The sequence below is a fragment of the Aptenodytes forsteri genome, unplaced genomic scaffold (genome assembly GCF_000699145.1).
Source record: "Aptenodytes forsteri isolate BGI_AS27 unplaced genomic scaffold, ASM69914v1 Scaffold173, whole genome shotgun sequence".
NCBI classification, from domain to species: domain Eukaryota; kingdom Metazoa; phylum Chordata; class Aves; order Sphenisciformes; family Spheniscidae; genus Aptenodytes; species Aptenodytes forsteri.
Window position 1 is genome coordinate 994,972 of NW_008794449.1, and position 15,846 is coordinate 1,010,817.

Here is a 15,846-nt window from a genome sequence, read left to right on the forward strand (position 1 = left end):
GCATTTGCAAAACACACAGTACCTCCTCGCCTGCGAGAGCTGCATTCCACTGCTGAGCTTTGATCAGTGGGTCTGTTAATACAGAAGAGATTTAGGTTTTAATTTTAACCAGAGGAACATTTGAACCTGGCCATGGGTGATCAGTCACACAAACCCATGTCTGGATTTAAACAAGTGACATGTCTTCTGTAAGTTGACTAGGCTCTATTAACTCCCTTAACTCTTTGCAGGTTGCACGCCGTGTTCCAAGACAGGCCAAATTTTTGCAGAGGCTGGTACGTATCACACTGTGTCTTTATTTTACCTCATGGGAATTACACTTGCTCTCTCTATATATGTTTGTGTGCATCCCAGTGCCCGGGAATGAACTATGTCAGTGGGTGATGGTAGGGTGAGATTCTAGGTAAAAAAAAAAATCTTCATTTTGGTCAATGCAACAGGTACAGGTTCTTCTAATACTTCCCAAAACATCTTCTCAACCCCAGATTTGAGAGAGAACATCCAGTTTTACAAACCTCAACCATGCAGTGAACATAAGCCTGATGAAATCTCATTGAATTTAAAGGGAAAGGGAGAGTTTGCTTTGAAATTTGAAGATCTCTGTTGTTCTCTGTTGATGCAGAGGCAAAAATTTACTGAAGAAAGGAAGAAAACAAGGAAGCCAATATCCTTCTTTCGGCATGGGAACCTAAGCTTTAAGATGTTTACCTGCAGTTGTGAGATGTACAGCAAATCTGGGAGATCTGGCTATATTTCTGCACTGAGAGTTGCACGGCTTAGATCAAAACTTTGACTAAAGAGGCAGCCAGTGAAATTGCTGTTCACGGCCAGTTATTTTTCTGGCTTTTCTGAGGCATGGGGGCTTCCCAGTTTAGAACTGGAGGAACTCATTTCACACACTGAGCAGCCATCTCATGTTAATAGCTTCTGGTCCCTTTGATCTTTGAGAGATTTGAGTCAGGAGCCTAGAGGAGAGCAACTCTCAGTCTTATTACCAGTTTATTACTTCTAATCGGAGATACAGTCAATTCGTTTTGATTAAAGCAACTGATAAAGGTAAAAACATGGAGTGTATTTCATTGATCTTCATCCCTCTTCTGTCTTTCCAAACATTTGATGTAAACAAGCATAAAATAATTTGTTTGGCAAGAAAATTTCAGCTCCCAGTTCATCATAATCACCAGGACACCTTCATAAAGCATCCAGCCAACCTGCCTCATAGCAGTGTGCTAATCTGCCACCTTGGCAATCCCTAGCTTTATTTTTAATAGGGATAATAAATCACAGTAATAATAATATTAAACAAATGGTTTGGTTTGTTTTTTCCTTTGTGCTGCCTCTCATCTTCTGAAGGCCTTAATAAAAAGCAGAGAAAACAAACAGGCATTTGCGCAGCTGTAAGTCAGAGCATCAGGCGCTGATGGATTGTGCAAGAGCTCCAGGGAATGCGTAAGGATCACAGACTGGAACTTGGGCTGCCCGCCAAGCCCGGCCTAGCAACCTGTTTGGAAACTGCCTCTGCCCCCACCATTTATATTTTCTATATACAAGGAATGGCAGATCCCTTCCAGGGATGGGAAGATGAATCAGTTCTTTCATCCTCAGTTGTATGTGATGCCCTTATTCAGTGTTTGCTTTATCCAGCAGCAACTCCTATCCACCAGGAAAAGGGAGAGGTGTTGAATGTCTTTTTTTCGTTTGGTTTTGCCGTTCCTCAGTCTGTGAGGATATCAGAGCTGGAGCTTGTTCAGTGGGATAGAGATATGACAGAGATCAGGTGAAGCCAGCAAATAATAGATTCAGAAAAAAACACTAAACGTTGTGGTTCTTCATATAAAATATCATTAAGCTGTGGAACTCCTTGCTACAAGATGTTGGGGATGCTAAAAGTTTACATGGATTCAAAAAGCAGCTGTGTAAAGTCGTAGAAGAAGGTTTACTAAGCACAAAAATACCACCCTTGGTTCAGGAGTTCCTTCAGCCATAAATTACTGAAAACTGAGAGAATATTTCTGGGTAGTATCAGTGCAGGTTGGACTGATTTTACACTCTTCTCTAAGTATGCGCTATGACGGTTGGACTCGATGATCTTGGAGGTCTTTTCCAACCTTAATGATTCTATGATTCTATTGATCTCTGCCAGTGATAGGCTATAGGGTTAGAATTGCTTTTGTTCTCACCCAATACAACCATTCTTATGTTCTTGTCATAACAAGGGCAAGTCCATGTCCTCTGCCACATGCTAAAGACTTTCTGACTTCAGATAAATCCATCACTGCATTCACAGTGTTAGACTCGGTGTCAAATCTGTCACTGCAGAACCACCTTGTATCTCAACTAAAAGGCAAAGGGCTTGATCCTCTTTTGCTGTTGAGCTGTCCACCGTGTTTGAACCCACAGCTTACGATGAAATGCAGAACATGGGAGTGGATGCAGGACAGGATGCAGACATGCAGGGGAGGTTTAGATTGGATGTAAGGAAAAATTTTATGATTCTATGATTCTTTCCAACCTTAATGATTCTATGATTCTATTGATCTCTGCCAGTGATAGGCTATAGGGTTAGAATTGCTTTTGTTCTCACCCAATACAACCATTCTTATGTTCTTGTCATAACAAGGGCAAGTCCATGTCCTCTGCCACATGCTAAAGACTTTCTGACTTCAGATAAATCCATCACTGCATTCACAGTGTTAGACTCGGTGTCAAATCTGTCACTGCAGAACCACCTTGTATCTCAACTAAAAGGCAAAGGGCTTGATCCTCTTTTGCTGTTGAGCTGTCCACCGTGTTTGAACCCACAGCTTACGATGAAATGCAGAACATGGGAGTGGATGCAGGACATCTAGAACCAAAGAATTTGCTGTAGTTTCAGATTCATTCTTTTGCTTCTGTTATTAAATCCTCTATATCTCTTGCTATGCCACAGGCAATTAGTGGTATGGAAGACTAAATGAATCGTCAGCTCATTATATCTGGAAACGTTCCTACAACACTACTTCCGATCAAAACTCCCCATCCTCTCCACCTTCGGGGTAATGAGACTGGAAAGCCATGCCTAAGTATCAGGGAAGGTCTTAAGAACAGCGGGATCTAGTTCTAATCAACAGCGATTGAGTAAAAGCCACTAGTGGCCTAAGGGGGGGACATTAGATCTGAGCAGATGTGTTCTAGTCTAGATCCATCACACTGAGCTGTCTGAAATCAGTGAGATGAATCACACCCTAGAAGTGTTAATTTCTTGCCATTGTTCTCCGTGTGAGCTGAGCCTGTGCTAAGCGGACACAGAGCACATCACACATTCTCCAGCTGTTAAAGATATCTATCACGATTAGGTTCATTTGAGACACATTTATCAGAGTCTTTCCAAGCCTTGAAAGTGTAGACAGGTGGGGCTTTATTTCCAAGGCTATTGACGGTTTTGTGTTTGTTTCCAGTGGATCCTCATTCTATCATTTGCCTGGAATTCACTAGCCCAGCAGCTTGGTTAGTTGGATGCTCACTTATTACTGCTTCTGATGCCATCAGCTACTGCAGAAATGTTCCTGTTTCATACTTACTCATACAACAACTCGCTCTCTTTGTTAAGTCATTTGTCAAAATGACTTTTCGTTAAAATGAATTTTGTTCAGAAAAAAAGCCTGGAAGTGCAGCTGAAGAGCATATTCTTGTCTTCACAAGTCTTAAGTGGCTGTGACTTTTTATCAACCTCAACAGGAAGAGTCTCAGTTTATTTGGCTTAGTGAAGTTGCTCTGTATTTGCAATGTATTTTACCCTTTAGCTTCCTTCTGCTTTTGAGGGTTTGGTCTTTGACTGTTTAAGGCAACATACAAATTGTTTTTACATGGACTGCTTATGGTTAAATACACTGAAGTCTTCCAGGAAGAAAACTGTTGAGCTCCATGGAGATGTTGCTGTCAAAAAATCATGTTAGACTGGAGGAATGCTCCAACCCAGGAATTGTGCACAAAAACACATTCCCAAGAAGCTGAAATTGGCTTTCAGCTTCTATTGCTACATCATGTGTCATTCGTTGCAGCCTCTGCTGCTTCTCTCCTGGAAGGAATCCAGTGTGGGCTAAAAGGCTTAAAATATTTTGCCTGAGACGTCACAGTGTCAGTGTTTCTTATTAAGTCTCTTCCATCCATTGGCTGAGACCTCCAGGATGGATTCTCAGCAGAGGAGGACTCAACCTACTCCATTGACAGCAGTTTTTCTGTTTACATAACATGGATCTGATTGTGTGAATTTGAAGATGCTGCTTCATACACAGTGATCTCAGTCTTTCAAGAGGTCTTACATCTGCTCTTGTGCACAGTCCACGGGGCAGTTTCTCTGACATCAGTTCTGGACCCTATGGGGACATATTTTGGGCTTCTCTTCCCAGGCCATAAAGGACTAATCCTGATCCTCTCACACAGTCAGAGTTGAAGGGTGCAATTTAGGATACAGGTGGATTTTGTCAGTGTGTTTCACAAAATAAAGGCTGGAATAATCAGAGCTCTCGTCCTTCCCGGACCCTTCCCAAGCATTGGAGAATGACTGTGGCCTTTGCTCTTGCGCGTGAACAAAGGCAGTACCATGTTCCTGGTTTACCTTTTGCAGCTCACCTGAAATTTTGAGGGCAAGCCCACTTTGCCTGCTGTTGACTGTTTTTCATAGGGGAGTCTAATACTCATAGGGTGATAATTTGCTTGAGCATATTAAGTATTAAAGCCATTGAAACACTGCAGGGGTGAGTTATCTAGCTCTCAGTGTTAATAGGTAACCTTTCGATACCTACAGGAAACCAGGCCTCGGATGTCTGAATTCACTGTGAAATCCACAATCATTTCTCGGTATGCTTTCACCACGGTGTCGTGCACAATGGTGAACAGCGGATCTGAGGCACGTGAAGCTGTGTTTGAGATGCAGATCCCAGCTGCCGCCTTCATCTCCAACTTTACCATGTAAGTAAGTAATGCTGACAGCTGGGTGGACAATGGTTCTCCCATCCCACAGATAGCGCTCTGAGATTTCAAAAACTGGCTAATCTGCAGTAGGACTATACCAAGGCCTTTTTGCATTTCTTTGGGAAAAATAAAACCACACACATGATATACTCCATCCGAGACTGGTCATGGCCCCAAAGCACAGAGCAAGTCCTTGGATGACAGGATGCTAAGATTCAAGTCCTCAATGTACATGGGAAAGAAAATTATTCTATTTCCCATCTGGGTGTCTTTTAACAACTTCCTTCTCCTCCTCTTTCTTTGATTTGGACCAAAAAATCTCTCCTAGCCCTCAGAAACTTTTCCAATTAAAGTTTCAGCAACACTGGTGCACGATAGTTATCTTTCCTAATTGACTGTGGTGCCTAAGAAGCATCCTTGTTCTTCCAGGTTCTCCATACTGTCAATGGAGGAGGAGAATCAACTCCAACTAGCAGATAGGTTCACTTGCTGCTGGAGGTGCTAGTCATTCTCTGTAGATAATAGAGCAAGTAGAGGGCAACCAAGCTCATACTGAAATGACTCACTAAGGAATAAATTAAGCTCTTGGTTTCAAAAACATGTTTGGTTTGGTTATGCTCAGATACCCCTATGGGTAGATATTGGGGCCACAACTTCGGACCTGACCATAGCAGATAGGGGACCAGCTCTTTTAGAAAGACTTCCATTTGGACTGAATAGGAGGAAGAACAGTCTTTTGCCATCGACCAGCCAAAATGTATGTTAAGGGCTGTTTCCTTATGGAATCCATGGCCCTGTAACTCATTCCCAGGGAGAAGCATTTTAGATAGGGAGGCAGCTAACTGAGAGCCGTCATCCTGAATATTGCATGTGTATTGACACAGATGGTGAATCTGAGAGCAGACAAAAAAAAGCACTCATTGGGATTCTTGGCAATTGCTTTGCTTTCTGGTTTGCATTCTTATGCTTTGGAGATTATCTACTGAACTGGCATTTTAGAGACGTAAACTCCTGGGCTAAAAATGTACTCTGCTGGTATAACCAGCCAGGGAACTTCTAAGTCGGCTTCTGTCTCAGTGAGGTAAGTGGACTCTAGGAGGATTACACCAGCAGCACTTAGCCTATTCACATGTGTGCAGTCTGTGAACCCTTCTACAGCAAGCTGTACAGCTGTCGCTGTATATGGGTGCAGAGTGGTCATGCTGCCATCTCTGGTCTCTCCAGGAGCATCGGCAACAAGACTTATTATGGGGAGGTCACAGGGAAAGAAAAGAAACATAACAGTGACGACAAAGCAAGGCACAAGAAACCTCCGAGCCCTACAGATGGAAGGTAAGTGTCGTGCATTGGTTTGTGTTCTGGGAAGTGACATACTCTCCTCCCATCTTTCTTCCTGGATTTACAGGAAGAAGGAACTAAATAGAATGTTCTTCACGCTGCTTGGTGTCACTCCCATACTCCAAGTCATGTAAAATTGCATGTGGCCTTTTCTAGCCCTGTTACACAACATTTTCAGGTCCAAGATGCTCCAGGACGTACTTGAGAGGGAAAGAAATCTTTTTATTTCCTAAATAACAGGCAGGAAAATTAAGGCACACAGAAATTCAATGAGTTACAACTTCAAGACCACAAAGTTAGTCAGTGGTAGAACCACAGGTAGCCTTTTGCAATCATGCTTACTTACTCTGTTCTTGGCACTTGGCTGTGTTTAGTCCTCTTGGCCAAGCACCGGCAGAAAGTCTCATCCATTTAATAATCTTAAAACCTATATGTTCACCTGGATGCACTTCTTCAGAAGCGCTATGGGGTATTTTCCCCTTTCTAATTTCACCCAAATAGCTCTCAAAGATATGCACCGTTGGATGGATTTTGCTGCTCTGGAAAATCCTGCACTATTCCCAGTTACCTGGGACAGTAGCACTATTCCAACATAAACACATGATCAAGAACAGCTAAATAGACTATGATTTTCAGACCAGAGAAATGATGAACTGTGGGGACAGAGAGGTCTGACAGAGAGCTGAACTCATGAGTGGTATGTGGAAGGACAATAAGGAATTTTTATTTTCTGTCTTTCATAGAAAAACTAGGGAAAATTGAATGAAATGATCAGATGACAGGTCCAAAATGGCCAAAATAAGGTATTCTTCACATAAATTGTGTTTCTTGCCACTAGAAATTGTGGATGCTAAACTTCATGTGGGTTCAAAAAGTGACTAGATGAATTTTTGGTAGGAAAAATCCATCAGGAACCATTAGCAAAGGATGCTGCCTCAGGATCCAGACACAGACTGGCAGAACCTGAGAGAGTTCTATATTTCTCTTGAAGCACTATATTTCTCTTGTCCTGCCCTGTTGCATCCTCTTCTGTAGGCAATTACTACCTGTCATTGTTAGACCACTGGTATGACCCTGAGATGTCATGCCAACTGTCCTAAAGGCTAACATTAAAAAAAAATATCTTTTTATATGTGATAGAGAAATCAAAGTCTCAAATCCTTTTCAGTACTCACTGAATTGTGGGCATCACCAAAATTTCACATCCGTGAGTTCTGAAGTTACCCCTACATGGCATTAAAGGTTTCCATTCTTGTTATATGGCTTTTTTATTTTCCCTTCACAAATAGTAGTGCCTGGCATCACATCAGTGCCTGGTAGCTGGATGCTACAGTACACTGTGTGGGAGGTAGAGCATCTTAAGTTATCTCTGTTTAACAGAAGAGCAGCTGAAGCCAATAAAGGCTAAAGGTGGGAATTCATCTCACTTCGAACTAGCGAACAGAAAGCTGACTGTCAGTTGTATGCTGGGTGACTGATAGCACGCTGTGGTCAATCAGAAGAGAAGAGTCTTTTTAGAGAAGTATGTAGCTATAAACACCTAATATTAGGGAAAAGGAATTCATTTGCTTAAGATACTACAATGAGTCAGCTGTGGCAAAGTCAGGAATTAAATATGGGTCTTGCAAATCCTCTAAGAAACCAACAGACAGCCTTTCCTCTGGCCCTGCTCCATGTTATATATGTCTGTCATATTCCTCTCTGTAAGAAATCATCTTGTCTTTTAAGACCTTTCCTCCGGTGGAAACCTCCTACGTGCCCAATGCTTTGTGAAGTATTAGGATGTTTCTTTCTTGCTGGTTTCGTATAGTCAATGATAGGAAATACTTTCATTGGACCAACAAAATCCAGATTCATCATTCACTGGAGGAGGTGGTATGTGATGTGTATGGGGTGTGAAGGTGTCTTTGGATTTTCCTTCCAGGGAGAATGGCTATGAGACATTCAAAGCTTCTGTCTTCATTCCTCGCAAGATGCAGGCCAAGTTCCTACTGCATTATGAAGAGCTTTTGCAAAGGCGACTGGGAAAATATGAGTATACAGTCAGCATCCGGCCCCAGCAGCTGGTGGGGAGGTTACGAGTGGAGGTGAACATCCTGGAGAACTCAGGCATAGTTTCACTGGAAGTGCCTCCCCTTCGAAACAGCAAGCATAAAGGCAATGGGAAAGTTGAAGGTAAGGAGAGATTTTGTGACCCGTGGTTCTGTTACTTGTGGGGCCTTAATCACTTCTCAAGAACTGGACTGGCAGTGTTGGGAGTTCTCCAAGGTGTTTCATTCACTTTCCCTCTGCTCCAAATGAGGCATTAAATAAAATCCCAATATTGTATTAAAGCAGCATTGTCTAGGGTCAAGACTGTATTAGAAACTAGAGGACACATCTCATGAAGACACCAAGAAAAATGAATGCTAGCAGCTCATTAGGCATAAATTATTCTGGCAAATTCCATCTATGACTTTATTTAGAAAGATACATTTTTTACTTTCCCTTCTTAAGTCTTGCTGCACTCACTGTATGACAGGTACATTCCACCCCAGAGGTGGCTGCATTTGAGTGACAAGCAAGTCTCTAAGCATTGCAGGCCATCAGCAATTTCTATTTAGAGATCCCTCATTCACTGGCAGGGCAATCACCAGGTTCATGAAAGCTGGTATAATAGCTACAACGTGAAAGGGATTTCAGGATTATGAACTCTGTGCGGTTCAGTGGTGGGAATTCAGTCTTATCATAAAGGCTGATGGCTTTTGTTCTGTTTTCTATAGATGACTGTCTATGTGGTATCTGTGCATAAGCATGCGAGAACTTCGAAGCTTAATGAATATAGGGCTGATCCCATTCAACTCAATAGGATTTTTTTTTTGCTATTGTCTTTACGAGCTCTGAACTGGGCCTTCAGGCCTTGTGCTCAGCATTTGAGCAGGCTCTTCCCTGGCTCCACATCTCCTGGGACCTGTTTATTTTAAGTGAATTGTTTTTTCCATCCATCTATGCCAAGGCAGATAGGAAATCCTGCATTTTAGAACATGGGAAATTCCAAGAGGAAAATCCATGTTTTGCCAAAGCACTAAGTGCAGTCCAAATATCTACTTTTACCCCCAACTGTCCTCACTTGCTGTTCAGACAGTGTAAAGGTAATTTTTCTAGTGTAAACTAACAGTGAGGAGCACAGGATACTGTAATTGCTACATGTTGACAAAAAACCCTCACCAAAAAAAGAGGGTGAGTCGGAGCTGGAAGCAGGATGTGGATGTGGGACTTGATCCTCAGTTACTCTAAGTGACATAATGCCAGCAAATTCAGCGGAGCTGTTCGTGTCTGCCAGGTAAAGACCCTAAAACATGTGAACATGGAGTTAAACTGCTTGCTCAGTGTGATCCTACTGATTTCATCCAAATCACATTGAAGTCAAGGCTGCTGGTGACTTGGACGAGCTTCAGGTCAAGCATTATACAACTAATTAGTCTCTCTGCTGTGCATCCATGCACTGTGTGATAAACGTGCTCTGCCCCTCATCAGGAGGGACAGGAAACCTTTTTCACCTATCAGGGAGTATCATAGTGCATTATAGTATATGGTTTCCTGCAAAACATCTGGCATTGATCAAGATTAGAGACAGACTAAGCAGAGCAGACACACTGTTGGTCTAGTGCGGTATGGAAATTCCTATATGTAAGTGACATACAGGGAAAACTCTTGTAACTTGCTCTCCAAATGGCAACCTGTGAGTACTGATCATTCTTGGCACTGTGCTTCAGATTTAAAACAGCTCACATAAAAATGGGCCCAAGCTCTAAGATTCCATAATCCTCCCTAGCCAGTAAAATGTATATAAAATAGATGTTTCATTTCAGGAAGGATAAAGCAACTGAAACTCAGATTCCCTGTGCTTTATCCTTGCTCAGAATTCAATTACAGACCCTTTCTATCTGGAATCGCCCTATACAGTTGGTGAAAACTGTTTGCTGTGAGGAAATCACTGCTATGGAAGTCATTGAAATGCCAAACATGCTTTTGGGGTCCATCATGGGCAGTCAGGAGTGGGTTGTGTCTCTGCCAGATCAAGTCTTCATTGGTAGTCAGGTGTGTGCCACTCAGATGAGTGTATAGAGTTAAAGAATTCAGTAGGTTTGCTGAGCTTCTTTCTGATCTAAAGCAAGATGAGGAGACTAGGACATTACCAGCAGCCAGACAAAAAAAACCCAAACAAACAAAAAAAAAGAAAAAAAAAAAGAATTGGCAGAGGGTCTCAGAAGGGTCTGATATAGGTCGCAGAGAAGGACAGCTTGTTTTGGATAGGAGGGATTTATTGCTTGTGACCTCTTCTGGCCAACAAGATCAATCACACTCGGAGCAGACAACAGGAACTTCCTGCCTTCCTAAACACAAGTGGAAACCACAAGAATACTCCTAGGGAGGGCAAAGCCAAGGCAAGGAGCATTTCACTTGGAAAATCCACTATATTCCAGCCAGCTGTCATCTCTCAAGCTTGAGCCAAAAAAGCAAAATATCTGAGTTATTAGATCCTCCCTGCAAAGCCTTCTTGCTCATATGACACCTAAAGACCCAAGAGCATGAGATCTGCACATCGAGTGAGACCTCCAGGGAAGGCTACGAGTTTTTAAGTGAAAGACAGGTCTTTCATTTTAAGTGAAAGACAGGTCACGAATTGTGAGTCTTACATTTAAAGAGTGGCTGCTTGGCAGACAGTCTGCAAACTGGGAGTAAACCAGGAAAAAGACAGTGTCTGGTCTCTTTCTTGGATTCCTGTGGCTTAAAGCTCTTCGGTATCACTTGACTGGAGACCATGGTAGCAATCTAGTAAGTAAGTAAGCGGCCAGCAAAGGATGTCAGACCAGATGCTGCCATACTGTGTTACCTCTGGTGCCCCAGATGAAAGGTCCCAACTTAAAAAAATGACCAAATAAGGAACAGAAGCCTGCACATTAAAAATTGTACTGCCTGACTGGTTTGAGTTTGAATATGTCATGAAAACTGTCTTCCTCAATTTCCTACGTCTACAAAGATGTCTATAGTATCTCACGGTTAATGATAAAATATGAGATTTTGCTAACTATTAATAAATTAAATTGAGAGTATTGGGTAAAAAATGTATTGTGACATCAAGTCATCAGTTAAATGGCATTCTGAGTAATATGTCCAAAGTGCCATCAACCTGAAACCATTGTTGAGGATGGGATGTAGCTTCACGAGTCATTTAGATACTTTTGACTCTGACTGACCTGGATAAGAAACTACATTCTTTTTCTGAGTACAGGTCCCGAAGATCTGGTGTAGGATAGGCAAATTAAGTTGAAAATCAAATAAGTTTGGCTTTGGAGTCTTCCACAGCTCCAGATTATAAGCACCAGCAGTGATTGATGTTCATAACTGAAATGCCAACCGGTTGTCGCAATAAATGCTGTTAGCGAAACTAATGAAAAAAATAATAACTATAGTTTAGAGGAATGGCTGATCTGCTTTTATTTCATGGACCAATCCTCTTACATTTCTGGTGCTTTCTACATGCTATCCATAGAGCCAATGTACCATGCAGGAAGCATAGTGGAAAAAACAATTTCTGTTTAATGGTCATTCAGGATTGGCACTTTTAACTCTAGCCGAACTGCTAGTATCCATACAGTCTGTGATGAACAGGCGAGATAAAACTTAAAGACCTATAGACAGAAGATGTCCCTTGATGAGAAAGAGTGAAGGACACTTCTTTTTGCCATTTATAAAACAGCGCAGAAATCACAGCTGTAGGAGCAGAAGCAGTAGAGTCTCCAATTCTGCCTGTTTTTGGCTGTAGGGGCCCAAGATACAAAGATGGGACTTGGTTCCACAAACTTCCAGTGATTTATGAAAAGTAAAGCTGTGCTTTTCTATAGATAGAGGCTCTTGGAAAGTCCTGCGTACATCCTCTCTGAATATGGAGCAGAGACAATGTGACAACAGGTCTTTCCAGGATATTTCCTTTGTCAGTGACTCCTGTGCACACAGCTCCATCTGGGAGTTGTATTTTTCCCAAAGGAAGATATTACGCATGTGAGTTTTGGAAAGTGATCTTTTGGCATGTGCAGGTGTTGACTTCTGTCACATACAAACCCCAAAACAGGAGACATTGAGGCCAATGATCCTGGCCTTCTCTGGTGACCTCAGAATGGAGCCATTTTCTGAATGATGTCCTACCCAGCATCCTCAGGGATGACTGTCCTCATCCTTTTCCTCCAGCAGAGTAGTGTGAGAACTAGTCATGGACTTGGGCAGGGAGACACTAGGCTGCTTGAGAATGACTATTTCTCTTCAAAGTCATAGGTCTCAGAAAGGTTTTTATTTCTTATCACAGTTGTCTAGAAGTTTCCTCATGTGAGGAGGATGAACTTTGCATTTGAGCTCTAATCCTGACTCTGCCAGTCTCCAAAATAATTTAGGTTTAACTGTTCATCATGTGGGGACTACAGTTTCATATGAAAAATGCTTTTTCCTGCTCTGTTTACTTCTTTAGCTGAATTTGGTGGAAAGTTTGTCTAAAGGCCCTATTAACTACCTCAGCATGAGCACAGACCAGCTCGAGTCTTTGGAGCTCATCCATGCTCTGTACTCTGCAATATCTCATAGATTTTCCTCTCTCAGTCACTGGTTTGAAAAGAACCGGGCCAATAAACAGATGAGAGTAATTGTGATCCAGATACCAAGTGCTGCCTAAAAAAGAAACCTGGGGGAAGACATAGTAACTGTATTCAAATGTATAAAAGGCTGCTGCAAGGAGGAAAAGAATACTGTGCTTTCTGTGTCAATAACAGAAAGAACAAGAAGTCATGGGTTTATAATCCAGAAAGAAAAATGTAAATTAGACATTGAAAATGTCTAACAGCGAAAAAGTAACGCTCTGGAAAGGACCAGCAAGGGCAGGTACTGAGATTCCATTACTGCAGGTCTGGAGTGTTTCCAGACCATGTCATAAAATCAAGTAGGAAGGGATTCAGTCTGGGAACATGCGATGGATTAGTTAACCTGCCTTCCAGACCTGATTTCTATTATTCCTGGGGAAGAAAAGTATTTTGTATCTTCTGTATCAGACCACTTTTTGGTTTTAATCTCCATTCTGGAGATGAGAGATGAGTGACTGTGAAGAAGATGGGAGAGCTTCCCCAGCTATTCCTGTCACTGACAACGGCTATGTGAGGCAGCCTTGGAAACCTCCTCTCCAGGCGTTCCTAAAGCACTGTCTGTGTTACAGGGGATAACATTTCTCACCTCCAAAGAGTGTTTTGAGGAGTAATAGAGGGATGCAATGTGATCCACATGATCCCATCTAGATTCCACAGTGCTTTACAAAACTGGATATATGTGATTATGCCCATTTAACAGGCAGGGAAACTGAGGCATGGAGTGGCTACCTAACTCAGCTAATTTCAGATGGTCAAAGTCCATAGAAATGCTAGGACTGGAACTCATGCTGTTGTGGCACACAGCATATTGTGCTCACCCGTCAATGTAATTATGGCAGAGAAACACAGAAGTGAAGTGCAAAGGCCACAGCCACAGATGTATATGTGCAATAGGTATAAGGGGAGAGCTTCTGTTTCCAGTGTGAGACTGACTTGCACTAACTCTGATGTGATGTGGGCAGGCAGCCTAACCGACGACAATGCTTGCTTTTCAGCAGTTGATGAGAAGTAATGTGAAACCCTCAAATAGATCAGAAAATAAATGAACTGTCAAGCCATTTCTATGAATTCTGGGCACTTCCCACACACTGGCAGTTAAATGGGATTTTGGAAGTGATAGAAGACAGATGGAAAAATCCAGGAAGGCAAATAGAAGCAAATCTGATGCATTGTGTATTAAAAACATCTTACATCTGTTGATTCATCAGATCAAAGAGCAGATATAAAAGTAAAAACAAATCAAGATGGAGGTAAAACCTTATAGAGCTATTGATTTATGACTTTTCTTTGACTTTTCTTTGCCAGGAGAAATCTGAACTGTACACAGATTTTAGAAAAAATGTCAAAGCTCTGGGTAATCATTTTATAAGCCCCCTTTAAGATCCAACACTAGTGCCCTTAAGTGATTTCAACGTACTGGATGGGACCTCTCTCTCTCTGTTTTCATCAGGATGGATGGATTGGAACTGGCACAGTCAGAGAAGCCACGATGCAGAGTCAATTCTTGACTTTACTGAAATTGAGTAATATGCGTCATTCAGCCTCCTTGGTCAAGACTTTTGCTGATGAGTTCGTTTCACATTCCAGGTCCTCCAACTATAATTTATTTCTATAGAAGTTGGGCCTATGAGAAAACCCTTCCCTGCCTTAACAGTATGGTCTTGTGCCTTGTCTATTCAAATGCACTCACAGGACAGCTATAAAAGTAAAGCCAACTCAACATGGAAGTAACATGCTAGAGTGTTATTGATTTATGACTCTTACTTTCATTCCTTTGCCTAGAGGAATCTAGATTGTACATAGCACTTTAGAGTAAACGTCACAGCTTTGGCTAATCATTTTATAAACCCACGAGAACCCTAGTCCCGGCATTTCTATGGACTTTGACCTGTGGGAAGTCAGGTGAGTTAGGTAACTGCTCCATGCCTCCATTTTCCTACTTGTTACAAGGTCATAATCATATGATTTTGTAAATCACTGTGGGATCTGAATGTGAGGTGGATTGTGTTCAATGTTGCATACAGATGTCACGTTGCATTCCTCTAATGCTGCTCAAAGCACTTTACAAAGGTGGAGAAGTGCCACTCCTCGTTACATAGACAGTGTTATAGGAACCCCTGGAGAGGAGCTTTCCAAGACTGCCTGCACCTTGTCACTGTGATCAGTATTGTTAATGGGGTATAGCACACAATTAAAATGATCCTAAAGCAGATGTCTATATCTGGCCAGATGTATCATACCTAATCTCCCCTGACACTCTTGACCTGGTCTCCATTCAGCATAACGGGAGCCTAGAAAATAAACTCAGACGTATGTACTTGCATTGTGAACACCTAAACTGGAACTGAATCTCACCCATCTTTTCTTTTCCCTGCCATACCACAGACTTCTTGGGCCATCTTTGGCAAAGATTTGAGACATCCCCCCCCAGTATAATTAAGCAGCTCATTCCCACCAATTTTAATCAGCACATGAGCAGATATAATAGAACTGCATATAATAGAACTCTTAGCTGGGTAAAAAACTGGCTGGACGGCCGGGCCCAGAGAGTTGTGGTGAATGGAGTTCAATCCAGTTGGCGGCCGGTCACGAGCGGTGTTCCCCAGGGCTCAGTTTTGGAGCTGGTCTTGTTCAATATCTTTACTGATGATCTGGATGAGGGGATCGAGTGCACCCTCAGTAAGTTTGCAGACGACACCAAGTTGGGCGGGAGTGTTGATCTGCTCGAGGGTAGGAAGGCTCTGCAGAGGGACCTGGACAGGCTGGATCGATGGGCCGAGGCCAACTGTATGAGATTCAACAAGGCCAAGTGCCGGGTCCTGCACTTCGGCCACAACAACCCCATGCAGCGCTACAGGCTTGGGGAAGAGTGGCTGGAAAGCTG

General features: G+C 42.4%; 1 protein-coding gene across 1 annotated transcript in view; it reads left to right on the forward strand.

Moving 5' to 3' along the window:
- ITIH5 (inter-alpha-trypsin inhibitor heavy chain family member 5) overlaps positions 1 to 15,846 on the forward strand; it is a 53,771-nt gene that overhangs the window by 3,848 nt on the left and 34,077 nt on the right. Inside the window, exons 2-5 of the mRNA XM_009290412.2 lie at positions 231 to 275; positions 4,787 to 4,950; positions 6,178 to 6,285; positions 8,216 to 8,466. Coding sequence (XP_009288687.1) covers positions 231 to 275; positions 4,787 to 4,950; positions 6,178 to 6,285; positions 8,216 to 8,466 — 568 coding nt within the window. The remainder of the gene's footprint in view (positions 1 to 230; positions 276 to 4,786; positions 4,951 to 6,177; positions 6,286 to 8,215; positions 8,467 to 15,846) is intronic.